Consider the following 16269-nt stretch of genomic DNA (forward strand, 5'->3'; position numbering starts at 1 on the left):
TGCCTGGTGCTGCTCCTCACAGCAGGTGTGTGCTGCTATCCAAGCAGTCAGCCCAGGCTGCATCTCAAACCAACTCACCTGAAAACAAGCAAAGGTGAATGGTATTTTAACATCAATAATGCATAACCTTGCAAGCCTTGAAGGAAACGACCGATTTTCTGTCATCTCCTGTATGACAAAGACTCCGTGACAGATGCAAAGAAAACATATGGACAGTGTTGCCTCTTGAGATGATGACCAAGCTGTCAGGCCCCTCTTGGACCTCTGCTTGCAGCTTCTGCAAGAGGCTCCCTAAATCCAGAGGGAAGTAGCGCTCCAGTTACAAAGCTTCCACTGGGGCTTGCAACAGGTAGAGCATGTCAAACATGGCTCTCTGGAGAAGCTGACCTGCAGCCAGGGCACAAGCCTTCATCATGTTATCATGTTGACTGGAGCTTTATTCACCCCAGTTTTAAGCACCTCCAAGTACCAGGTCTCTTCTTGCTTCTCTGGATAACTATTCCCTTGGCCAGCTCCACTGCACTGCCTCAAAATCCCCACCATGCATTAGCATGTCCATCTTTGAGGCATCCCTATATTTTCATTTGTACCTCTCAAAAGGATTAACTCCACATTAGGGAACACACCTCTGAGTTGAGCATTCCAGGTGAACAGATGAGCTGCTGCATGTGTGAGTGTGACAGTCCCCTGACCCTGTTAACCAAGACCTCCAAATACACTGAAAGCCAGACAGATCCCTGCAACCCTCCAGCTCCCACAAAGTAGCGCAGCACTTGTGTCATGGACGTCTCTCCTGTTGAAGGAAGGAGTACCATAGGTATCAAGAGCCAGGGGTTCCAAATTCACTTAGAGCTATGAATACTAGACAGAAAGGTTACACAGATCATAACAGGAGCCAACACACACTACAAAGCAGAAGCAGCCCCATGGGGGAAAGGCCAGACTAAGCTTGGCTCAGTTTGTAATGTGTTAATGAGATAGTACAGCAGCAAACAGCTCTGCCTCCCCTTCAGGCTAACACAGAAACCCTCTTGCTTCACCATCTCTTAGTTAAAGGAAAAAAAAAAATGCATCTTGCAAGCTGCACTTTCCAGCAGGGGAAACCCCAGGCCCACTGCCTGCAAAGCAGCCTCTGCCAGCACCTCACCAGACATCAAAAGCCCTTTTCTGAGCCTGGAGCTGTCAGGAATGAGCAGCAGCTTGGAAGCAAGGGCAACAGGCCAAGCAGCAAAATGCTGGGACTGCATCTGAGGCCCCTGAGATGAAGGCATGAACAGAGGGACCAAAGATCCCCATACTAGTAGCAGAAGAGCTATTGAAACTGTGAGACCTAAATAGGTTACTAAGCATGCTCTGTTTTCAGATTTTTAAACCAAGGAAACTACCTGAAAGTCAGATAAAGAAACAATGTCTTCTGCTGGGGAAGGGTGTGATTTTTACTGAACTACTTCCACAGTAACTTACACAGAACATAGGCAGAACACACATGGAAGAACCTGAGATGAGAGAACACAGTTTGTCATCCAGTTCGCAAACGCAGCACCCAGACACCCCAGGTCTGAAAGACCTAGAAATGCCCAAAAATACCTGGAGGTCAATCCATCATTTTGGAGATGCTCTGAGACTCCTCCTAACTCTGGAGATCCCAGCTGAGCCTTCTTTTCTATCACAGTGATTACCAGCAAAAACCACACAAATGAAACCAGCACACATAAATTATTTCCTTGAAACTAGCAAGCCACATTAGAAGCCGAAAATGACCTTCAGGTGGGCATCTGCTCAGTCACTTTGGGAGTTTCAAAAGCAGGGTGAGATAAAGGAAAACAACAGGGGTGAGCATGTTGGTGAGTGTAGCACTACTGTGTAACACTTTGCAACTTACAGTCCCTCTGTGCAGAAGCCTCACCTGCGTATCTACTAATGAAAAAACCCTGACTAGACACTGCTCAGTAGGCCATTCCCCTTCTCCAAGAACATTAAGCAAACCATAAAACGATTTACTTTAGAACCAAGTGCTCTGGCTTAGATTCACTTTAGAACCAAGTGCTCTGGCTAGGTTTGATGTTTATGAAGTTACAATTTCTGCAGCTGCCTCTGAGAAAGGCAAATGGCTCACAAGTGAACCAGCACACAGCACAGCTCCTGCTCACACTTAGTGACCTCAACTCTGGGCAGGTCGTGCCAGTCAGCATCGTACAATGTTAGTATTCCCCAAGGAAATTCTGAAGCATCAGGGAATGGATGCACACAGAGAAAAGGTTATCAAAACGTGCCCCTGAGACCCTGTCATTCTTGAAAGGTAACGTGTTTTCATTTATTAGCTTCCAAAAAAAAAAAAAAATCAATAGTTGTTTTTTAAATTGGGAAAAGCCAATATAAACTGTGGATAGCTGAGACATGCTTTGACCTCTAAGAAAAACAACAGCATAAGGGCAGAAACAGGCTGCTGCCTACACTCCATTATGCCAAGATCAGCATTTTGGTGCTTGGTAGTAGAAAAGCAACCACCCACTTTTTAGTCTGCCACCTCTAAACAGTGGTCATGTTGATATCTCATGTAATTCTGGATGGTTTGATTTGTCTTATGGTCCCACAGCATCATCCCCATGCTTATACTGTTCAGATTAAATTTCTGGGAAAATCTTAAAAGCCAAGGTTTTTGCACTGTGCAGGCCTCCTTCAGAAAGTGGCATGTCACCAGAAAGCGACTAGAACACATTTCTCTAGAACACCTTAGCCAAGGAGGACTGAGGATAAAACCGTACTGACATCTGGCACCACCAGTCAGCAACACAAAACAGAAGTCCTCAAGGAATGGCTTTTCAAAGGACCACTGAAATTAATTTGTCTTTCTAACAATTATTTGCTACTGCAGTCAAAGCCATTGCAAAAAGCACATCAAAATATGAGTGTTTTTTTCCTCTGCTCCTATTAGTTCAGTTCATTGTCTTCCATATCTAGCCTGGCAACACCCATCTACCTCATCTGGTGGAAGCTGTGTAGCACTTGCTATCTACCTGGAAAAAAGGCAGGGCTTTCCAAATATCAAGTTTCAAGATACAAATTCTGGTAACGCTCACCTGCCTTCTCAGTCACAGGTATAAGCAATACAGCAAAAGCTTTTTCCAAAAAGCACATACGGGAGATGTCAAGCACATTAACCTTGATCTGATGTGCACTGCACCACACCACCTACAACATCAAGAGATCCCCACCCAAACTCCTGATCTTTCTCCTGATTTTAAAAGCTACTGTGCTTCACTCAGCATTGCTCAAAACCCCATGAGCACAAAACAAATGACCAAGATTCACACCCAGCAAGAAGTGTGATCATGCTGCCAACCCCTTGCATTGATTCATCCACCGAGATCCCTGAAAAGCATCACAAGATAAGGAGAGAGTTAATGGTGTTACATGCTCTCTCACTGCTCGTTAGCCTGACAAGTCTGACTGGGCCATGCTGAGACCACAGAGCAAGAACACAGATGGACAATTACACGTTTTCAAAATTGCTCTCTGTGCCAGCTCTAAATCTTGAGAATTGTGGGAGTAGATTCCCTGCTCTTTTTACCCATTCCCCTTGAAATACATTATCAGCATCAGGATTTTTCTTCCACTCTTCTTGTTTTCCAGGAAGAAGCAGAAGCAGCTGCTATTGCTCAGACAGCTACCTTAACTGCCTTCAAAGCAAAGCAACAAAACAGGTGACAGTCTCCCAAACTCCTTGGCTAACACACCCTTTGTTTGCCAACTTTGTCACATTCGGTTGGTCTTACTAGTCATGTAAGGAGCAGAGAGGACATCACAGCCACTGATAAGGAATCAGAGCCTGAGCAAGGACTGTGGAAAGCTCAGGCTGTTCTCAGATGTCTGATCTGTTTCTCCTGCAGCCCTTTCCACATGCTATCTCCTAAAAAGGGTCTGGGATCAAGTAGTTGAAGCTCTGGAAGAGGACAGCAGATCCAGAGTTAAAACAGTGAGCAGTCTAGGACACAGCTGTCCATTCAACAAGCACACAGGTGAGCTAAAATTAATAACACAAAGTCAATATTTCAGTAAGGAGAGGCAGCATCAAGAAATCCCAAAGCAGCAGTACTGTACAGCTGCAGAGAACTGAATTATAACCTCACCTCCACTCTGAGGTCAGAACTTCTTGCTGCAAGGGAATAAATCAGTCCTTCACCAGCTCTGTGCAACTCTACTGAGGAGTTCACCAAGGTGAAGAGCTCAGCTGCCCAGACAACACCTCCAACTGGGCTCAGGACCCACCACCTCACCCAATGAGGCCTAAGTTAAACCTCAATGACTCCACAGGACACAAAAAAAAGAAACTCCGTCCATGGCCTGTAGCTCTGCCTGCACAATTCCCATCGTCAATGGCATTCTTGTACAGAGACTTGGGGTACTGGCCAAGGAAGGGCTTTCATTAGCACAGGCAAGCCTCCTGACAAGAACCTGCCCTCGGCCACCTCCCTTCACCTTTGCTTCTTCTGCTCAAAAAGTCATGAACTCCACCACTAAACCCCTCAACTTAAGGTCCAGTTTAAGGTCCTTGAATTTCAACTGGAAAACAATCTCCTCTGAATAATCTTTCTTGAACCCTTGATGTAGGCTGAAAAGCAGCAACACAGAATGAACAATGAGGTTTTTTCCAGGCACATCCTACATGATAATCACTTACAAACAGTAACAGGTGAAAATCAGGTTCTTTTTCACCCCGTACTTTAACTGCGGCAGATGAAGTATCAACTTCAGCCAGTACAAACCCCAGTAATTACTACAGTGATTTAATCTTAGAACTATTTGGTTATAAATCAGATACCTTATGTACTTCTTTAGGATTTTCAAGATGTAATAGCTGCACGGTGAACCATCATGTTCCCTCACCTGGAATACAAGCTGCCACTCAACTCTGCTCAGCATGTGTACCAGCACAGCTTGTTTCCTCAGAGCACAGTGGTCACACAAATAAAAGCAGTCCTACAGCAGCAACCCAGAGGCTATTCTAAGTCACAAATGTGGTCTCCTACACAAGTCAACAGCAGGGAGCCCTTATCCAGAGCTGGGAGTTCATGTCTCACATAGAACAGCTCAACAAATTGTTCTGACATGAGTTTGCCAATCACTTTCTACAGAACCATATGAACTTTAAGTACTCCTTGTATCCAGCAGCAAGTCACACACTCAGTGTGACACTGCTTGTTTGGCACTGGCCCTTCCTACTTTGATTTGCCCCATGCAATGCACCAGCTCAGTGTGGACCCCACCTATTCTTGTGAGAAAGTAAAAAGAGCTGTGACAGGAACACCTTGCCAGATTTCAGGAAAAGAGCAGGGCTCTCCCCATTGACAGATGGAGAATGGAGCCCTACTACGGCTTTGCTTTGGCTGCTTGGTTCACGCACACGAGGAAGCAGCCGAGTCACTGAAGCAGCACAAGCCACTGCTCTGCCAGCACAATACAGGACCATCAGTACAGCACAGCAACCCTGCAGTACCAAGAGAGCATTCTGACCACGAGAACAACCTGTGTAAAGCTCTGGCTCTAAACCACACAAACAAAGCATGTGCACAGAAATACAAGGCTTCTAGTCTGGAGTCCTTTACCTGGAATCTGCAGTGTATGAATGAAGCAGGGTGCTGAACACAGGCCTCCCATTCCTGAACTAACACCCAAGCCATTACTCCTTTGAACTTAGTTTTGCCTTCCACAAGCCAATTTAAGGTAGAGAAGATGTTTCAAAGTAAAATCGATTCTTGATAGCAATCAATAACTTGACTCTGCTCTTCCTTCATGTGTCGTCACACTGACACCACAGGGCTGGACCAGCTCCATGCATGTGAGCTCCACTCTGCTGCAGTCCCAGCTAGACACAAAGTTCACTTTCATGGAAAGAGCACAGAAGAACCATTTTGATGCACTGAGCACAACAAAGATTTAAAGAAAGCCAAGGACCAAATTCTTTTGGAGTGCCAAAGAGAAAACAAGCAATTACAAATCGCAACAGTTAAACCCTGGCACTAGGGATGCAATGCCCTATTAATGCAAACACACGTCCTGCATTGTGAGGCAAGTTCATAAACCAGAGGCTTCAAAGGAGAGTCAATCTCTTCTGCCAGGGAGAAATGGCTTGAACTTCCATTTAGATGCTGAAATGCCTTTGCAAATTGCTCTTGCTGCCCACAATTACAGCCATTTGGGTGACAGTCACCTGCTGCTCCTAATCTATTTAACATGAGGGAGGCAGGAAAAGCAGACAAAAAAGTTCCAACTAGAAAGCACTGCAATCAGTTTAAGATTCTTTCTAGTTCCAGGATTCAACAGCTTTAGTTTCACAGGGCAAAACTATATAATGTATTTTCTAAAATTCAGAGCCACTAAATTAAAATCTTCATTTGGTAATTGTTAATTTTTACACTCCGAAGCTAAAGTTCAGCATTAGCAACTGATACAAGAACGTACTCATCAAAACAGACATTAAGTGCAGCAAAAACCTACAGGGGGGTTGACAACATGAAGGCCCTTTACTATTCCAGTATATCCCTGTAGCTGGAGATCACTTTCAAGCCACTTTTGCTATTCCAATCAGGCAAGAAAAATCATACCATCTTCTTACAGGAGAAAATAAATTGTTCTGCAACAGGAGATCAGGGCTAAATGATCTTCTTTAAGAGCATCAGTGAGCAGACTGTGAAAATTTGTGCCCTGAATCTTTTACTGCTTAAATACTGATCTAAATTCTTCTCAAGCTTTCAAAAGAGCAACACTCAACAGTAGCCTCAAACCATTTAGAAAGGAAAGCAACAGAGACAGCTCTCATTTCAGTTCCTTCAGTCCAGAAATGCACGCACACACAACTACCATGTGTTGGCCTTTTATAACCAATGATTCGCCAGCTGCTTCCCCAGGCAAGGAAGACAGTGTTTGGTATTCAGAGCATTTGCAGACGTTGGAGTGGTGCAAAGACAACCTCCTGCTATTCTGAAGAAAAAGCAGCCCTCTGGGCCTCGCCTACTGCCATTAGGGGAAAGTACCAGCAGCTGTGAGTAGCAAGTACCCCCTTGTACCCTACACACAGCTAACAGTGTAACCCATTTAAAGAAGCAAGATGTAGCAAACAACACAAAAGCATCAGCTTTGCATATCACAAAAATCAAGGGGCAAAAAACATTGAAGGATTTTTCTGTTATCAAAGAGCTAAGGAACATAACTTTGTTGTAACTCTGGTACCAGCAGAAAATGGTGCTCCAGACCTCACTGCAAACCTTCTATTGCTGGCTCTGTAACCTATTGATACAATAACTGCTGTAAACAAAATATGCATTAGCCTTGGTGTATGCAGGGTCCAGCTGTTGCCTATTCCATCAAAACTTGGTAGAAATTTCTAGTGATTCCTCTGCAGTTGCCCAAGGGAAATAGTAAGCACTGAGCAGTACAAAGGACACTAAAAAAGCAACTGGTGCAAGACAACGTCATTTTCTTAGTTATCGTTCTTAAGAAACTACAGATAAGATACTGGTGTCAAAAGCATAAAATCAGTGTATTAGGAGCCCTGAACAACTTCTGTTCACATAAGGTAACCAACGTTTCAAAGGACAGTGAATGAAGTGAAGGAAAGGTATTCATACAGTCTGGCTTGCCCAGGGAAGTAGCAAAGTTCCTACTATGGCTCACAGCTCTCCTCAGATTTTTCGAACAGCTCAGGCAGCAGTGCTCACATGAAAAGCAAGAGCAGCAGAAGCCCCAGCTCTGCCTCCTCCTCCAGATTTAGGCAGGGCGAGTGTTACTGCTGGGAACTGCTGCCCTCTGCTGTCCCACAAAACAGGCCAAGTTAGTCTGACAAAACGGGTTTTCTGCTACATATAAATAAAATCCCACATGATAAGAACCAGCAGGTCACAGGGCAGTCAGATTTCAAGTGGGTTCACCAAGGCCCCTCAGTTCTGATCCTACACATTTATAAAAGACACGGCCCTTCTTGCAGCACAGCCTGAGAGGCCTCTTGTAAGCCAAACTCAGCCTAAAGCATGATTTTACCCAGCCCATCCCCTTTGCTGCAGCCGTTTCAGAGGCAAAAGTATTCAGCTGTTAGTCTGCTCAACCAAACATTTCTTACTGCCTGCACATCTTTGTCGTGGATTGTGAACATCACCAGGGAAAGTGCCAGCCAATATCCTGCCCCCAGCACAGAACCTGGACTAGCCTAAAGGAATAAAATGTGTTACCCTCATCCCTGTGGGACCAGAGATGTGCTTGCTTCCTTCCTTGTCTCAACCTTCCCAGTGACAGTGCCACCAGGGAGCTCTGCCAACCATTATAAACACTGGCCAGATGGGGAAGCCTAAGTGAATTTGAATTACATTTACAAATGTTTTGAATTTGAACAAAGCCTGAGGTCTACATATAAGGATACTCTGCAGCTCAGGCAGGAAAATCTTGGCCTCATTTTCGGTCTGTATGTGCTCACAATAAAAGAAAAAAAACAGTGTAAAGGAAAGAGAAGACCCACTGTGCTCCATAGCCCAGCTCCAGCCTGCCCCCAGCACTGCAGTACCCAGTTTGCACTGTGCCCACAATGGACATACCACATCTGCCAACTTACTTGACTTCCTCACCAGCAAAATCGAACGTTTTGGTGATTGTCACTTTTCCTGAATCTTTTGGCTTCTCCTGAGGCTTATTCCCACTCTTCTCTTCTTCAGCCTACAAAATACATGAAGGAGAAAGCAAAAGAATGCATTTGTGGAGCCAAGCCAAATTATCATTCCAAAGGGCCAAGGGCCCAACACAGATCTTGCATAGCACTGCAGTTTAGAACGGTGCTCAAAGCAAGTCACCCACAGACAAGAAAAAGGAAATAAATACCCCTTCCACCAGAATAAAATTCCCCATTTTGGTTCCAGACTGTCACTGAAACTCTAGGATCAAAACAAATTCAAAGCAAGAAGTGAAATTGCAATAAATGTAGGAAGGAACAAGAATACCCTGCAGTGGTTCAGAAAGCAAGCAAAAGCCTGGAGACTTGGTTCTCCCAAACTAAGCACCACCAAGCAGTAAAGCTGCCAAGGTGAATTCCACAAAAGTATGTTTATTTTTACTCAAGAATAGAGAAGAACACAACTCATCAGCAGAAAAATGCTGATCTCCCTACTTGTTAGTAACATCTCTTATATGAGAAGGAAAAATCTTTATTAAGCAATTTGTCAACAATGTCTCTTAATTTACTCAGTCACAGCTACAGCTGCTAAAAGCATACATAAAAACCTCCAAGTCTGTAAGTTACCAAAAAAACCCTCAAATTCTTGCTCTAAATCAACCACAGACCACAGAGATCTTCAAGCAGGCAATGCAAGCCCAAGTTAAGAAATTCACAAAGAGAACAGATGAACTGGACATATCCATGAATTATTCCAGGCTATGAAGGAACTTTCAAAGACATCTCACATTACAGCAACCTGCCCATAAAAGTAGATTGCTCAGAAGAAATGTTGACTCTCTTCTTCCCTCTGACTCTACAAGTAACCACCCCAGCTGCTCAGTCAGTAATAAGGAGAAGCAGGAGGGCTAAGATGAAAGGACTCTTATTCCAAGAGTTGCAATCAAATATTATACAACTATACTTGCTCTGCCTTCCAACAGTCATAGAAAGAATCTTCACACAGTCAGAGCTGTACTCACCAGGCAGACTCCAGACTTCTGTTACTGAACTTTTTTTTTTTGGCTGACCATTTAAAAAAACCCAAACTGAAAATTCTAGCAACAGAGGCTCAGCTGTGGTACTTGCTTCACTCCTACCACCTTAAGCGTGAAAGGCTTTGCCAGGCAAATATGTGCACTTAGTTTTACAGAGAACCAAATCCCTTTAAACAGCTCCCACACAGGGAATTCTCTCTCCAGAAAAACCTTTGCACACTGAGAGCACCTTACCGGGGCTTACAGAGGACACAAGAAAGCCAGATTCAATCTTGCTACAAACATGCAACATGCAGCACCTTTCAGACCCCCTCACAGCTCGAGGATGGAGGCATGGAGATGTCAGCACACACCTCTCTCGTTTCTCCATTCAAACACACACACACAGACTCCCTTTTTTTTTCTTTTAAGCTTCAGGAAAGGCACAAGCCTCGGGGAGACCTGTGCCCACAAGCACAACTCAGACCAAAGCTCATCATTCCTGTGTCACAAGAGGAATCCAGGACCAGCGAGGGAAACCAAAAGGGCTGTGTGGGACACTGAGATGCTGATGAAACAGCTCCAAAAGCAGCACCACCAGATCACAGACCTCCCCATCTGGAAGGAAACCAGCACCTTGCAGTCTGGCCCATCAGGGGATGCTAGTCTTACAAAGCAGAGTGGGCAGGGGCAACCCCAGCCTCTTCCCAGCTCTGATACTAGCCAAAACCAAGGCTGTATGCTCTAAATCTTCAGGCCCTTCCCATGCTCCCTGTGCATGCCCAGGCCCCTGTTACCTTCTTGATTTGTGTCACTTGCATGGCAGCTGCTGCTCTGGGTTTCTGTCCTACATCACTGAGGAAACTGGCCCAAAGAGCATCCTCCTTCTTTTTTTCTTCTTCTTCTCTGCTTCTTTCTACTTGTTCTACATTATCCACTTCCTCCTCTTTCTGCTCATCTCCATTCTGCTGGGCCTTTTCTTCCTCTTTCTCATCTGGCTCTAGCAAGAGACAGCCTTTCTTCCTCTTCCTGAAAGCAGAAGCCAAAAAAGAAGAAAAAATGTATATGGAGCTGCTGCAACACTGCTGCAACAGAGCCAAACTGTAAGCTTGGGCAAAGCAACACAATATTTCATATTTTTACTAACACATTCAATCTGGGAGGTTCTCTCTTAACCCTGGGGGTGTATGTATTTTATCAAGAGATGATGCTACTCAGAAAATACAACGAGACTGATGCAGACAGTGCCCCTGACGTGAACTGGCCCGTTTGCATGCGTTTCTGTGAGTATATAATGTGCTGAAACACTGGCACCGGTTGGCCAGGGAAGCTGTGGCTGCTCCATCCCTGGAAGTGTTCAAGGCCAGGTTGGATGGAGCTCTGAGCGACCTGGTCTAGTGGGAGGTGTCCCTGCCCATGGCAGGGGGATGGAACAAAGTAGTATTTAAAGTCCCTTCCAACCCAAACCATTCCAGGGTCCTGTGGTTCTGGGATAATGCAGGAACCAAGAGGGGAGGAGAACTTGGGCTAGACAGAAACCAACCTCAACTAAAGTATATATATATATACTTATATCAAGGGGAGAAACCCCCGTATATGCGTACTTTGCACTTAAAAAGGTTAACATAAACAACTCCTGCTGGGGAGGGTTTTCAGGCACGATGTCTGTCGGGGCCGAGGTTCTCTGCTCTTGCCACCAACCGGAACGCAGCGCAGCATTTCCCGTTCCTCCGCCCCTCAGCGCACCAGCGGCGGCACCAGGCCGGATCACCGCTGCCGTACCTGCTGGCGGGACGGCGGGGGCTCCTCCTGCCACGGGGCGGCCGCGGGCTGTCCGCCGGCTCCTCCTCCCGAACCAGCTCGCTCTCATCATCCTCGCTGTACTCCGCACCTGCAAGCATAAACAGTGAGCCCCGGGACCGCCGGGACCGCCGGCTCCCGCCCGCCACCACTCACCTGAGGGCACATAGTCGTCATCCTCGGCCGAGGAGTATTGCTCCGACTCCGACCCCGACATGGTGCGGCCCGGCCCCGCCGCCTCGCTGCACCTCCCGCCAGCCGCCGCCGCCCAGAGCGCCGCTGCCGCCCGCGGGCGCCCCCCGGCGGACAGGAAGAACAGCCGCGCCTCCGAGGCGGCGCCGCGGACAGGGAGCAGCGACGAGAGGCCGCCAGCGGGCCAGAGCGTCCCGCCAGCCCCGCCGGGAACTCCCAGCATTCCTTGCGGCCCACAGCCGTTCCCATGGCAGCGCGGGGCAGGGCGGGGCCCGGCCGCCCGGGGGCCGGTAGTGATTGGCTGTGAGCCCTGTCTGTCACCTCCCAAGGCTTCCCATTGGCTGCGGCGGGCGGAACGGGACGGGACGAGCGGAAGAGGCGGTGGCGAATGGCGGCGGGGCGGGTGTGGGGATGGAGGGTGGCGAAGCGGGCGGCGGTGGGCTCCTGCAGCAGATCCTCAGCCTTCGTCTCGTGCCCCGCGTGGGCAATGGCACCACCACCTACTCCAGCCCGCTCTCCACCTTCCCAGGTACCTCCCTGCTCGAAACGGGGCCCGCCCGCCGGGGCCGCTGGAGGCTCGCGGGCCCCGGGCCTCCCTCACAGCACTTCTCTCCGCAGAGATGTGGTACGGCGTCTTCTTGTGGGCGCTCGTGTCCTCCCTTGCCTTCCACGTCCCGGCCGCGTTGCTTGCCCTCTTCACGCTCCGACACCACAAGTACGGCAGGTTCATGTCCGTGAGCGTCCTGCTGATGGGCATCGTGGGACCCATCACCGCCGGCACCCTCACAAGTACGGCGAGTGCCTGGCAGTATCGGCCGGGGGGCTCTGTGGTGATCAGACGTTGCCTTCGGGAGTGCGTGGAATAGCGGTGTTTCCCGGGATGGAGATTAACGTTCTGGCTCTATTTCCCCCTTTGCCCTACAAACAGAGCTGGACCATAGCCCATCTCGAGCCCTGTGTCGGGCATACCAAACGTGCCCATCGGGTGTAGAGCCAAGGGGGCTTTCAGATTTCTGAGCACCTGGAGGAAAATCTCTCAGAGGTTTGGTGTCAGTGCCCAGAACTGGGTAATGTTTGCAGGCTGTGGGTGGGGGATCTTGTGACAAGGGTACGTCCCAAACCACCCCAACCTCCACAGCTGCTGGAGGCCTCAGCAGCGTTTCAGCACCAGTTCTCCTATTGCCACCAGCATGCATGGGTTACTGGCTGACGTTTGTCACACATCCCCAGCCCAGCATTCTTGCCTGCTGGTGTGCAGGGAGAGCTTCAGACCCCACTGTTCTCTGCCCCAGTCTCACATCCTGAGGCTTCCCCTTCATCCCTGTGGCAGGGCAGCTGGCTCACATTCACGTCTCGGCTTTTCCCCCTCTCTACAGGTGCTGCCATTGCTGGAGTTTACAGAGCTGCAGGGAAAAAAATGATTCCCTTTGAGGCCCTCATTTTTGGCGTGGGCCAGACGTTCTGTGTGGTGGTGGTTTCGTTCCTGCGCATTCTGGCCACTCTATAGCTCCTCTGGAGAGGCTGGAGAACACAAACCAGAGGGGGAGCGAAGGACCTGCTGCCTCAGAACAAATCACAGGGAGCACTGCTCCATCCATGTGCTTCTTCCACTGATTTAAGGAATTGGGAGGGCTTGCTCCTGCCTCCAGCCTGGCTTGAAATTTTAAAATTGTGAATTTTGTTACTTTTTGGTAACATTAAGTGCCAAGCAAAACTTTTATTTCTCTGGAGAGTAGGAAAATGACTTCCAGAGGAGGAGACCTAGGTACCTTTCACCACTGATGAATTGTGGTAACGGGACATGACTAAGATGTGACACCAGCTGTGCTGGAGTAGGAACAGGACCAGAGACATCATGTCCTCAGAGCTCACTCACCGCTTTGACCTGTTGTTGCTTGGTTTTCAGTGAACCTGAAGCTCTTTTAATGTCAGTTTTTTTAAATTAAAAAAATAATTTGTTTTCTTCCTGGCCCAAACTTCTTAATAGCAGATCACAGCCATAGTGGATTTGGTAGCAGCAAAAGGAAAACTCATTTCAGGTGGATGAGAGTGCAAATTTGTGTCTAGGAGCTTGGGCTGTCTATGCTGTGCAGGAGAAATGACTGGTGTAAAAAAGATAGCTGTTTTTGTGAATTTTATTACAGCAAAGCCCTTCTGGCCCTGTGAACATTCTGCCCAGAGACAAAGCACAGTGGAATGGGTGCTCCAGAAATCCCAGGGTGTGCAGGTGGGCATGCACAGCTTCTCCTCGGGCTTTGGAGGAGACTCGTGTTTTCAGACGTCCCCATTCTCCTTTGACTTGCTGATGCTGTTCATGTTGGTGTGGTGCAGCTGGGTGTCTGTACTGCTCTGGAAATGGCACTGGCCAGCTTGGATAAAATCCCTCATGCTGCTGCTGCGAGCTGCATGGCCAGGCTAGGTTGTGACCCGGGGCATCCCCGGTGCGAGGAGTGCGCTGTGTTGTCAGCATCCAGCCAACAGCATGCCGGAGGTTGGGAGAGCTGCAAGGCTCCTGGCAGGAGCCTGGGGGATTCCTGTGTCCATGTGAACACAGCCCCAAACCAACCTTTATCCACAGGCAGTACTGTCTCATTAATTGTTTTTGTTTGGTTTGGTTTTAAGTGACTTTTAACTAATTGGTAGCTCTGCACTTGTGCCCGGAGTTGTGCCACATGGTTGGGGCACTTGAGCAGCTAACTGGGTGCTTCCCGGGGCTTGGTTCTTTGGGGAAGCTGAGGTTGAATTCCGGGGATGTGACTGGGCAGTGTAGCCACCCCTAGGAGTTTGCTGTGGTCCGTGTTTGTAGCCAGCTCACACCATGTGGGCTGCAGAGGGAAAGCGCTGTCTGTGTCCAGCCTTTCAGGGGACAGTTCCCATCTGTGTCTTCATTGAATTCCTCTGGTTTCCAAATCAACTCCTTTTGTACCTGCAGCATTTCCTAGGGCCATTTATCTGCCGTGAGCCCATGCCCTCAGTGCTGAAATGACTGGGCGTGGCACTTAGTGCCATGGTCTAGATGATGAGGTGGTGATCAGTCAAAGGTTGGTCTCAATCTTAGAGGGCTTTTCTAAACTAAATTGATTCTGTGATCCTTCAACAGGGCACTGTGTTTATCATGGAAAAGGGTTTCTCTATGTATGGTGAGAGGAGCTACTTACTGAGATTACTCTAAATTTTAGCCCATATTAATTCAGGGAATATAGATGCACAGTTTAGGAAATAATTTAATGTGAATCCTTCTTCTTAGGTGGGTGAGGTCCAAGTGGTGTAACATGTACTAAATCCAGGATCTGTGGAGGGCCCTGTGTGCTATGCTGCTTGGAGAGAGCCAGTCTTCCTGCCAGGGCAGAAACAATGAAAAAGAAGGAATAAGCTTGCTCTCTTTTCCCCCTTCCCACTTTGTATTTCAGCATGTGTACAGGGTGCACAGTTTAATTTACAGGAATTATCCTGTGTTTTCCTGGATGGATTAAAAGTATCACATGGAATTTGGATGGGGTGGGTCTGGCTTTACCTTTCAGGTGACAGAAACCCGTGTCCTGAGCACCTGCTGTGCTCTCCTTTACCCTGCCCCGGTGCCTGGCACTGCTCAATAGCCATTAAGCTGATTGCAACTGAGAAAGCACTTTATCCATGTGCCCCATGCTACAGCACGAGGAGGTTTCCTTGCAGGAACAGGGCTGACAGATGCAGGACACAAATGGAGCTGTTACAGAGCTCAGAACAAGTGAAAAATTGCTCAGTAAAATCACTCAGTGGTGGGTGAACTGAAAAGCTCCTGTTTTCTGTCCCTCGGGATCTCCCAGAATCTGTTTTGAGGGGTTTCTGGTTTACTTGAAGAGATGGCAGCTTGACCCTGTTAGGAGCTGGCAATGTCTCTCTATGCCTGGATGCTGTGAAATTTTCAGGGGATTCTTGCATAAGAGGTGAACAATCAGCTGGTTTGTCTTGATAGATATTAGCACAGGGGGCGAGTTCTTTGTGTCACCTTGGTGGCCTCAGAGCATCCTCCACTCTGCTGACTGCTGCTGGCAACCTCCCTCTCCAGTAAAACCAGAGCTGAACGGGAAGGAGGAATAGCCTTGAGTTGAAGCACCAGATGGCAGTTGAAGCACTGGTGGCAGTTTTCTTCCCGCATTGGTTTGGCCTTCCATTTCCATTCCTTTATTCCAAGTGAGGCACGTGGAGGAATCCCTTCAGTTTTCAGCAGGTATTGGTAGACTTTGCTCAGTCAGACTTGCCAGAAACTGCAGAGCTGCTACAAGCATCAACACCGAGGGGTCTGGAGCTCTGCAGTGCTGTGAGCCTCTGCTGGGGAGCCCAGCCAGTGCACTGGGTAAGGAAACACCTTCTGGAGAAGCTGCCTGCCCTGGAGGAACACCTGCTTATGCTGAGGCTCGTGGTCCTGCTCCCTGTGTATGACATCCCCCCTGCTCCCACCTGGCTTCCTCTCGCTCACAGCTGCGGCTGTCACGAACAAATCTTTGTATGATTGAAAATTCTGTACATTTTATTTTTCTACTGACACTTCTAATCCTGGTGGTGATTATCAGTAAATTCTGTAACTCTTAAGGTGAATGAATGTGTTGTGTTTCTTCTGCAGCA

At 47.9% G+C, this 16269-nt stretch overlaps 2 protein-coding genes across 6 annotated transcripts in view; one reads left to right on the forward strand and one right to left on the reverse strand.

Moving 5' to 3' along the window:
* Window positions 1-11905, reverse strand: part of CFDP1 (craniofacial development protein 1) — a 62398-nt gene extending 50493 nt beyond the window's left edge. Inside the window, exons 1-4 of the mRNA XM_069026462.1 lie at window positions 11629-11905; window positions 11455-11563; window positions 10470-10701; window positions 8603-8703 (exon numbers count right to left, since the gene is read on the reverse strand). Coding sequence (XP_068882563.1) covers window positions 8603-8703; window positions 10470-10701; window positions 11455-11563; window positions 11629-11887 — 701 coding nt within the window. The 5' untranslated portion in view covers window positions 11888-11905. The remainder of the gene's footprint in view (window positions 1-8602; window positions 8704-10469; window positions 10702-11454; window positions 11564-11628) is intronic.
* A 168-nt stretch (window positions 11906-12073) lies between these two features.
* TMEM170A (transmembrane protein 170A) lies at window positions 12074-16236 on the forward strand. 5 transcript variants are annotated; one of them, XR_011154431.1, is made up of 4 exons: window positions 12074-12193; window positions 12283-12453; window positions 12593-12731; window positions 13041-13122. XR_011154431.1 is itself a non-coding variant. In XM_069026872.1 (4 exons), the coding sequence occupies exons 1-3, from the start codon at window positions 12076-12078 to the stop codon at window positions 12679-12681; spliced, it is 378 nt and encodes a 125-aa protein (XP_068882973.1). In that variant the 5' UTR covers window positions 12074-12075; the 3' UTR covers window positions 12682-12706; window positions 13041-13126. The 5 variants fall into 5 exon arrangements, 4 of the variants coding, with proteins under 4 accessions (XP_068882973.1, XP_068882974.1, XP_068882970.1 ...); XM_069026872.1 differs by having other exon boundaries at window positions 12593-12706; window positions 13041-13126; XM_069026873.1 differs by lacking the exon at window positions 12593-12731 and having other exon boundaries at window positions 12283-12492; window positions 13038-16236.
* The last annotated feature ends 33 nt before the right edge of the window (window positions 16237-16269 follow it).

Source organism: Aphelocoma coerulescens, chromosome 11, assembly GCF_041296385.1.
Source record: "Aphelocoma coerulescens isolate FSJ_1873_10779 chromosome 11, UR_Acoe_1.0, whole genome shotgun sequence".
NCBI lineage: Eukaryota > Metazoa > Chordata > Aves > Passeriformes > Corvidae > Aphelocoma > Aphelocoma coerulescens.

What these genes read in the sequence shown, in the direction of transcription:
- TMEM170A (XM_069026873.1), top strand. Translation starts at nt 12,076, where the DNA reads ATGGAGGGTGGCGAAGCGGGCGGCGGTGGGCTCCTGCAGCAGATCCTC. An exon ending in CCCGCTCTCCACCTTCCCAG is followed by an intron (nt 12,194 to 12,282) that starts GTACCTCCCTGC and finishes TTCTCTCCGCAG; the next exon opens with AGATGTGGTACGGCGTCTTC. An exon ending in GTATCGGCCGGGGGGCTCTG is followed by an intron (nt 12,493 to 13,037) that starts TGGTGATCAGAC and finishes TCCCCCTCTCTA; the next exon opens with CAGGTGCTGCCATTGCTGGA.